Raw genomic sequence first — 10,496 nt, 5'->3', positions numbered from 1 at the left:
TTTTTGTTTTAAGTGTGTCTGTGTTAATGCCAACTGCATAAATCGTGGCTCAGGTGTGTATTTTTATTGAAATTTTAATATTTCACCCTCATTTCCTTAAAAAAAAATCGATTTTACCCTCCGTACAAAAAATACTCACACTCAGGACCTTAAGGACAAAAATGTCCACATTGAAACCCATTAAAACTGCATTTATTTAACCCAGGGCCATTTGACTATAAAATTATGCAACATTTGCTAATAGGAATTCATTCTATCGGAAAGGCTTCAAATTTTAAATTTTTACCATTTTTTACTAGATCGTGCCATTTTTTTCAAATTTGGCATATGTAAGAAATACTCACTTTTTGTGTTTTCTGCTTAGGCATATTATAGCCTATTATAGAGTCAATTGGAAAAATAATGCAGCTAAAATTGTGTGGGTATGTTGGTAAGGATGTCAGAGTGTGGTTTGCATGTGTTTACTAAATTTTTTATGGGTGTAATATGTTTGAAAGAAATGATATTGTACTGGCAATCAAAAATCCCACTCCATGTATATGAGTCTCACCCTTGGCAGGGTCATAGGGCCATGTGAAAACTAGGAATAAGGTCAAAGAAGGTTAATGAGCGTTGAAGACTTCTTTTTCACCCAAACACACATCTTATTCCTTGATTGCACTTTTTCATTTGTTATTGTTTTTGTACAGAAATAAAATGTGAGCTTGAATTTGATGTAGAAGTTCAGAAGCCCTTAAACAGATTGTTTTTGTTTTCACCGCAAGAAAACGCTGATTGTTTAGTCTGGTAGATTTTATACAAAGTTTGAGTGTTCGCACAGCCCAGACAGGTGTTCACAAAGCAAAACCTAGACATATTTAGTGCTTGAGGGCTTGGTCATTTCATTGCTTGCAAGATGAAGAGACTTTACTCAGCAGAGGAATCTCTGGAGCTAGTGTTGCCCACTGACAGACAGCATTATGGAAAGAAACCAGCTTTTAAAGCATTACAATTCTGAAAATGAATTAATGTTTGGTAATTATGAATGGAAGAGATGCTGATGAAAAACAACAGTCAGTGAAAGTAGAAAAATATATTAATATATAACATTTCTATGACAGTTCTTTGACATGGATATTTTTGTCCATTATGGCCCTAAGTGTTAGTTTTTTTTTTAAATCTGACACTACATAAAAAATATAAATGCCTCAAAATTAATGTTGTTGTTCTTCATTGACACACCCAAGAAGCTAATAAGTAAAGAAAAAAAAATTCTGCTTATCATTTAATATATGAAAATTACTATTAAACTACTATTTTTCATTTTTTCATAAAAAAACACCTGTGGCATTATGTAAACAAACCAGAATTTAAAGGGTTAAAATTCAGAAAATTAATGAATGTTTGCTATCTATGGATAGAACAGATGCTGGTTAAAAAAATTGACATCAGTGAAAGTGGGAAAAAATATTAATAAATCATATTTTTATGGCAGTTTTTGGACATGGACATTTTTTGTCCATTTTGCACCTATGTGTAACTTTTTTTTTTTTTTTTTAAGGGTTAAAGCTTACTGCCAGATTCTGGAAAAAATATATTTTTGAAAGGTGCTGCAAGAGGATGTGGTGCTGGTCCTTTAAGAGCCACTCTCAACTAATCTGTCTATAAAGCCTATAAAAAAAAAACAGTCTCCATGTTTTTCACAACACTTCAGAATGTTATTCTTATTAATTGAGTCATTTTTTAGGTTTTTTTGCCCAAGCAAAGTCTCTGAGAACCTGACACATTGCACTTCTGGAGACTCAAGGTAGGTTGCAGTTCTGGAAAAAGGTGGCACTGGAGACTAAATGGTTCGATGGTTTCATAACTAATTCTTCATCGTAAATCTTTGCAATTACCATGCATCTTTTCTCCTCCACCTATTTTTCTGACAATGCAGACGCAACAAGCGTTTTTTTGTTCGGTGGTCATGCCTTAACTTAGCAAATTCCAGTATTGCATTAGTATTGCATCCTTCTCATGGGCATTTAATAGTTTTTGATTTTTCAGTCTGAAGTAAATCTTTTTTTTTTTTTTTTTTTGGCTCATTTTATCTGTAAAAGAAAATTTGCCTAATAATTCTGCACACCTGAATATGAGGAGTTTTTCACTTCCAGCCTTCATGGACAATTATATTTCACTTATAAATAATTAAATATGAAATGAATAGTAGTTATTAAGATTGATCTGGTTTGGAATTGGTCAAATGTGCTTGGAAAAAAAAATATGACCACAATATCAGCGTGCCTAATAATTATGCACACAGTGTATACCATCATGAAAATCTTGTTAAATTATAAAATTTATAAATTTTAATGTAGTGTTTTCAAGGTTTGAAAAATGTTTGGATTTTGGATGAAGTGCTTGAAAGTGCTTGAATATGCAGTTGCATCAATTTCATATTAATTCGCTTTCATATTAAATAGTTATTTTTTTGTTATGCTGATGGAACAGAGCAGCAGATAAAATATACCGGGAGCCTATTACTCAGTCCATGATGGCTTGAAAACGTCAAATACGTATTATGTTTAAAACGAGAATTTGGGGCTCACAAAATCGCCAGCCCGATGTCTTGGGGCTGTTGTGTTTTCTAGTCGGGCTACCAAAATGTTTCACTGGACTATTTTAAAGTAGAGGGCTCCTGTGGGTCCTTAAAACACCTCAATTTAGTTGTATCAAATTTAAGGCTATAAAAAGTTTTAAATATATTAAATAGTATAAGAAAAGGCTTAATTATAAGTTTAAGAGTTGGGAACAGAAATACTAGAATCCCGATAGGCCTGGATAAAACTTCAAAAGGCAAAGACGTCATTGAATATATATGCACGCTGCACGTTTCAAAGTCAAAACGCGGCAAGGATGTCTTTATATGAATGTATCTGAAGTTAACGACTGTCCTCAGAATGCTTAATGCTCAATACTGCTTTGTGTACAGCCGTAACTAGGAAAACGGTAATATTTCAGCGCTCCTGCTGCGCCACCTTGTGACAGAATGAATTTGCGAATTTTCAGCTGTTTAGTCAGATTATTACAAATATTGACCCATGTTTTTATGCAGCAAACACATTAGTGTTGTAAATGTGAAAGAAGGTATGTGCTTTCTAAAAACCTAAACAATTAAGACGGTAATATTTATGTTTTAAATAAATATTATAAATTTTATACTTGATTTATACCTTTTGAAGTTATAAAGGCTGAAATGCCATTGTATAAGATGTTTTGTTTTTGTGAAAAAATCTGAATTATAAATCATGTCATTTTATGGCTTAATATGTTACTGTATATTGTCCAATCACACTCATACTGTGTTCATTTTACTTGTGCAGCTCTTAAAAAGGGTCATAAATTGCCTTAAATGATATTTAAAAATTCTGCAGATACACTGTAAATAGTGAAAAAAAAGTCCTTGATATTTGTGAATTGAAAATATTTTTTAATTGACAATTACACTCCTATCTGATTTTCTATGCTTAAAAAAATGGTCTTTTTTCATTTGGGCAAGTAAAATTGTTAATTTTATAGTTAATTTTTGATTACATTTTAGTAATTTTAGGCTGAAATGTATTTGTGAAAAACCTTCACTTTTTTATTTTATTTTTTTAAAGAATTTTAGTTTAGCATAATATTTTTTACAGTCATTTTATACCAGTCATTAATGTGTTACCACAGCCCTACTCCACTCATACAGTATTACTTTTATTTGTGCAGGTCTTAAAATGCCTTTAAATTATTTTTTTTAAATACTGCAGAATCTCTGTAAATTATATTAAATATTTTAAATTATATAATTTGTATACTGTATGTTGGCTATTTATATTAGGCAAAGTTATATGCAATCCATACAGTTGTTTTTTCTTAGCACAATAACATCTGATTTAAAATGAACTCATGTATGTGAACATGTAATTTACCAGAGTGCTGGAAAATCTTGAAAATGCACTTTGAAATTGCTTGAAAAGTGCTTGAATTTTACTTTGGAAAAGGTGTAAGAACCCTGCGAGCAGGAGTGGAGCAGTCTAGAGCGCCTTTCTGAAGATTACACTCGCTTAATACACTTAGCAATGTTTCAGTAATTTATCAAAATATATAAAATATTTTCTGCATGGTTAAAATGATATAAAATAGCATTTTTGTGATAAAATAAATATAACTTGTGTAGGCCTTGAAGTCACATTTTATTATTACATTCAGAAGTAGGCCTAATGCAGAAGCTAAATGCTTACAAAAACTTTAAGCATGGGTAGGCTATTGTTGTTCCCCTCACAACACAACACATCCTTTCAATTTAAAAGTATTCAGAAAAGAATAAGAATGAAAAATATAAGCTAGGTTAAATAAACTACAAGCCAAAACCAATTCATGTAGGCTAAAGCGAAACTGAAACTATAATGTTGGGTCTCTCATTCAACACAAATCTAAATGTTTCCGTGTTTTAAGATGTATTTGAATGCCAACAAAATATGTATTATATGAACCTGGCAACCTCACTCATATTTTATTATGATAATAAAAAGTCTTTATTGACAAGTTAGCATTGCTTAACTGTGTGATCACAGACACTTATCCTTTCTAATTTAATTAAGTTCTAATTTAAAATAATCTTGTTGGTTAACGGTTAATAATCGGTTAACAAGCATCGAAAAATAACCGAAATGAACATCCCTACTGTGGAAGCAATAGTTTGTCTAGTCTTACTAAAAGTAGCCTAAATTCTAAAATCCTGTAAATCTAATTTAGGCTAAAAAAAAAAAAAAACTATGTCAAGTAAGTTGCAAACACTAAGACTTTAAAACACTATGAATGACTTGAAACCTCGGCAGATATTCTGATTTCTGGTTTGCTGTTACCATAGACCTGCAAACACAAAATTAATTACAAACATTACTTTTTATTTGCAAGTAACATACACAAAATATTTCCTTGCCTGTTTGTTTTGTATTTTTAATAGAAATAAATATTATTAAACAAATTAAATAAAAAATACTATTAAACTAAACGTTTACTATTAAACTTCAAAATGTTAGGAGCATCAAAAAAATAAAAACTGATCTTGATTCTTCATGGTCGATTCTGATTACAGATGTTTTACAAGAAAATTGGCTGATTCTGAAAGCCTTTTTTTATGTATTTATTTTACGCCCTAAGCAAGGGACAAGAATGAATAGTAATATGAGTACATAAACAAGATGTTTATTTTCTCTATTATAGGTACAGCCATTTAAATTAGAGACAACCACTGCATTTTTAAAGAATCTACAGTTAAATAACAAAAAAATAAAGGACACTGTTCTTTCTTATTAGTGTAGACAATAAATGCAACCATAATCAAAGTAGGCTACTCTTTCAATAGTCAAAGTGCAAAAAGAGACCGAATTTAAGCATGATAGAGAGTTATAAACAACTACACAACTTATTATAGCCCAATAATAATGACAGCATAGATATTTTATGTAGCCATGAGCCATGAGCAACCGCTGGCGACCGGATGTGGGCGTGTCCAGCGACTCGACAAAGTTCAGAATCTCTCAACTTTATGCAAATGAAGAACGACTTTTGGGAGCGACAGCCAATAGGAAAGAAGATAATAGTGCTCATGTGATCCAGACGGAACAGCATTTTCATTTTTGCCGTAGATAAATGCATGTAATGGAAAAAGTACTCTCTCCTTCTCATTCATATTTGTTTGTATGCATGGATTCAGTGTATGTTTATATTATATTCAGTCTTTTGCCTCAAGTGTTTGTATTTGGTGGCAAGAAACCTAATTCGCCATCAACAATGACGTTAAGCAACCAGTAATGACAAGGCCCAATAGCGACCTCATTGCCAGCCTCTGGCGATATGCAGCGACAGAAGTCGCTGCCAGTGTGAACGGGGCTTAAACGACGTGCGGTATTAAAATTGTATTTGAATTTCTTGTTAACTTTTGGTTTCGTTTTAACGAGAAACGAGATTTTGAAAAGCGTGTCCCCAGGGGAGCTGCCGCTGAGTTATCATTTGATGTGAATGTATGCCACGTTGTACAGTAGCCTATATTGAGTTTGGGCAGATCCGGAACAGAGGTTAGTTGAGAGAAAGAAAAAAAAAACGTCCGGTTTCTTGTTCAGCGGAGCACTTTTAAATGTATATTTCATTGTAATTAAAGCTGTAGATTAACTGTTATTATTTATTATTTGTATTTAACAAATGTATTTAATCTAATGATTCTGTAATCTTATTTCCGTCGTAGGTTAAATGATTGTGGCTTAACAGACAAGAGCTGTTCAGCTCTGGCTACAGTTCTTGCGTCAGATACCAGTCTGAAAGAGCTGAACATGAGCAATAATAATCTGCAGGATTCAGGAGTGAAGCTGCTCTGCACTGGACTGGGAAATATGAATTGTCATTTGGAGATACTGAGGTAAGTTGTGTGACAATAGACCAAAATTGAGCTCAACAAAAACATAAGGTGAAAACCAGATTTAGATTATGAACAAGTCTGTATGATGTACATAGAGATACTTTTTATATATACACCTGCCATGGTGCTCTTTTTCTAATTTGGTTTGTCATGTGTGCATCGAGGCTTAACTCCTCCATCCGTCATACAGAGGAGAATTGTAAATGCACGACAATGTAAAGACAGGAATGACATACTTTTGTGTAAATAAGATAAATAACATAGGGCTATTTGATGTGATCAAGGCGAGAGACACTGCAGGCAAAAACAAAAAAAATTTCGTGCACCTGTCAAATTTGAGATTTGGGGATTTTTGTGTTTTCTCAGGCTAGTGGAAAGAATCCATCCAAAAAACACTTAAGTCTTTATTTTGAAGCACTTTATTTGTGTCAATAGATTTCAATTACAATACATATTTTTAAAGGCTTTTTTGTCTAAATTAGTTGTTCTTCTACACTGAGCCATAAATCTCCACTTCAGGAACACTTACACACACTAGATTTTACAGTTTTATTCCTGTCTATATCCTTAAGGTTTTTACAGTGGGATTTGTTCATATAATTTGCTGGATTTTATACCATTTATTTCCCAAATAAAAAACTTTTTTTTAAATGTGCCGTGAGAAAATGAGACACATTTGACTCTAATATGTCACTGACTTCATCCAGTGCTTATATTTTTGTACTAGAAATGTATTCAAATTAGCCCATATTGTGTTAAATATTAAACATTTTAGATAACTTGCAATACAAAAAATATTTTTAATTATCAATGTATTCAATCAACTTGATGAGGTGAAGTGAGGTGATAACTATTTGTTGTTTTTTTCCCCCCTATTCATCTGCAGTGTCTCATTTTAAAAAGGGAATAAGGTACAGACCTGTTCTATAGGAAAGGTAACCTTACACACTGTCACGGCCGTTTTATACTGGGTGCGATGCGAAAAAGCGAGGCATCTTTCCGACGAGTGGTGCTTTCAATTTGATCACTTTCTACTAATGCAATGCATTTGTCCTCAGATATGTCTATCGTATATGGATTTAACATCATCTGCTGCTCAATATACAGCATTAAACTGAGATAAATAAAGTTTTTTTTTTTTTTTTTTTTTTTTCTCGCTTAAAAACTAATTTAAACCATCATCATGTTCTTGTGATAACATTTGAGGGGGCGGGAAAAAATCCTTGTGAATGATTGTGTCTGGTGCAAATAGCTCCATAGGGATCTATTGTTTCAATTCAAAGGTGTCATTGTGCCAAATGTTTGCATTCAGTGTGAAAAGGCCTTTAGTCTGTCTCAGTTTGTTCTGTTTCTTCATGTCATTCCAGACGGACTGATGATGATGAGATCAGATCTCTGTGTGGTGCACTGGCTTTTGTCAGACTCCTTGTGCCAGAGGCGGACAGTAGTGAAGTATTTTTGATTTACTCAAGTAAATTTAAAAAGTATCTGTAGTAAGCTTTTTCTTTTGGAAAACTTTACTTCACTACATTCCAAAGTATAGTTTTACTTTTATACTTTTTATTGCACTATATTTCGTAAATAAAAGTTGTTGTTAGTTTTATCGTTTATACTTGAGTAAAAGTAGGGAAGTAATAGATTTCTAATGTAATTAAGTATTAAATTATATTTAATATGAAAAATAGTGCAGCAAATAGTACAATATTATGCTTTGGAATAATTTGAAGTAAAGTTTTCTAAAGAAAAACACTATAATAAAGTACAGAAAAGTGAAAAGTACTTCTATAGCAGAGTACTTTTACTTCACTACTGTCCGCCTCTGCTTTGTGCACACAAAAATCTCACTGGATTATTACAATTAATGGCAACTTGAATGTTAACTGTAATGTAAACTGATACATTTATTCATTTAGCCGACGCTTTTATCCAAAGCAACTTACAATTGGGAATACAACAAGTGATTCATCCTAAGGAGGCAGATCAACATAGGAAGTGCTCAAAAATACCATATATCAGGTGTTGTTAAAAGAGTGCAGGCTAGAAGGAGAAGATCAAGAAAGAGAGGGAAAACAGGCTAGAAGGGAGGATCAAGAAGAGAGGAGAATTTTTATTTATTTTTATTTTTTTATTGAGTCACTTAGTGTCGAAAAAGATGGGTTTTCAGCAGTCGTTTGAAAGCTGTTAAGGAGTCTGCATTCCGGATAGGGGTGGGAAGATCATTCCACCAGGCAGGGACATTGAACGAGAATGTTCTGGACAGTGATTTAATACCTCTCTGTGGTGGTACAATGAGGCGTCTTTCACTAGAAGATCTCAGTCTTCTGGAAGGAGTGTAGATGTGTAGTATTGAATGGAGATAGGCAGGTGATGATCCGGTGGCTGTCCTATATGCCAGCATCAGTGTCTTGAATTTGATGCATGCTGTAACCGGCAGCCAGTGCAGTGATATGAAGAAAGGTGTTACATGGGCCTTTTTGGGCTTATTGAAGACCAGTCGTGCTGCTGCATTCTGAATCATTTGTAGAGGCTTGATTGTACATGCTGGAAGACCAGCTAAAAGAGCATTGCAGTAGTCCAGCCTGGAAATGACCAGGGCCTGGACGAGGAGTTGTGTAGCATGTTCTGTTAGGAAGGGCCTGATCTTTATGATGTTGTACAATGCAAACTTGCAAGATCGAGCAGATTTAGCTATGTGGTCTTTAAAAGTCAGTTGGTCGTCAAAGATTACGCCCAGATTTCTGTCTGAAGTCGATGGGGTAATTTTTGATGAATCTAACTGGATGGAGAAGTCATGCTGTAGAGATGGACTGGCAGGAAAGATAAGGAGTTCCGTCTTTGCTAGATTGAGCTGTAGATGGTGTTCCTTCATCCACGCAGAGATATCCGCCAGGCAACCTGAGATCCGTGCAGCTACCGATGGATCATCTGGTTTGAATGAAAGATAGAGTTGTGTGTCATCAGCATAGCAATGGTAGGAGTAGCCATGTGCCTGTATGATGGGGCCCAGAGTTGTGGTGTATATGGAGAAGAGGAGAGGTCCAAGAACTGATCCCTGAGGAACCCCAGTGACTAGTTGATGAGTTTTGGATACCTCCCCTCCCCAGGCCACTCTGAAAGACCTACCAGAGAGGTAGGATTTGAACCAGCGAAGTGAAGTCCCTGTGATGCCCAGCATTGAGAGGGTGGACAGGAGGATCTGGTGATTCACAGTGTCAAAAGCTGCAGATAGGTATAGCAAGATGAGTACTGATGATTTGGACTCAGCTTTTGCCGTCCGCAAGGCTTCAGTGACAGACAGTAGTGCAGTCTCAGTTAAATGGCCACTTCTGAACCCTGATTGGTTAGAGTGCAGTAGATTGTTCTGTGAGAGGAATAAGGATAGCTGGTTGAAAACAGCCCGTTCCAGTGTTTTTGCTATGAATGGAAGGAGCGAGACAGGTCTGTAGTTGTCAATGAGTGAAGGGTTAAGTGTAGGTTTTTTGAGCAGTGGGGTTACCCGGGCCTGCTTAAATGTAGTGGGAAAAGTGCCTGTGAGAAGAGATGTGTTGATGATGTGTGTGAGCGCTGTTAGGATTGTAGGAGAGATTGCTTGGAGAAGGAGTGAGGGGATAGGATCTAAAGGACATGTTGTCGGATGGCTGGAAAGGAAAAGTTTGGTTACTTCCGCCTCCGAAGGACAGGAGAAGAGAGGAGTTCCAGCCGTGAGTGTGGTCAATTTTAGTTCCTGTATGTGTGGAGCTGAGAACTTATTATTGATCAATGTAGTTTTGTCTGTAAAAAATGTGGCGAAGTCATCAGCTGTTATAGAAGTTGTGGGAGGTGGTGGAGGGGGACAAAGCAGTGTATTAAATGTTTTGAAAAGGTTGCGTGCGTCTGGAGATTTGTTGATCCTGTTGTGGAAGTATGAAGATTTGGCTGTATGTACTTGGGTAGCGAAAGATGAGAGCATAGACCGATACATACTGAGGTCGGATGGATCCTTAGATTTGTGCCATTTTCTCTCGGCTGCCCTAAGTTTGGAGCGATGCTCACGAAGAACATCGGATAACCAAGGGGTTGTCGGAGCAGCTCGTGCTGG

General features: G+C 35.0%; 1 protein-coding gene across 1 annotated transcript in view; it reads left to right on the top strand.

The window, feature by feature from the left end:
* Nucleotides 1–10,496, top strand: part of LOC141337911 (uncharacterized) — a 536,025-nt gene that overhangs the window by 204,029 nt on the left and 321,500 nt on the right. The window contains exon 22 of the mRNA XM_073843487.1: nt 6,248–6,418. Coding sequence (XP_073699588.1) covers nt 6,248–6,418 — 171 coding nt within the window. The remainder of the gene's footprint in view (nt 1–6,247; nt 6,419–10,496) is intronic.

The sequence above is a fragment of the Garra rufa genome, chromosome 7, assembly GCF_049309525.1.
Source record: "Garra rufa chromosome 7, GarRuf1.0, whole genome shotgun sequence".
NCBI classification, from domain to species: Eukaryota; Metazoa; Chordata; class Actinopteri; order Cypriniformes; family Cyprinidae; genus Garra; species Garra rufa.
Note: the sequence above shows the minus strand (reverse complement) of the source record. Positions and strands in the feature narration are given on the sequence as shown.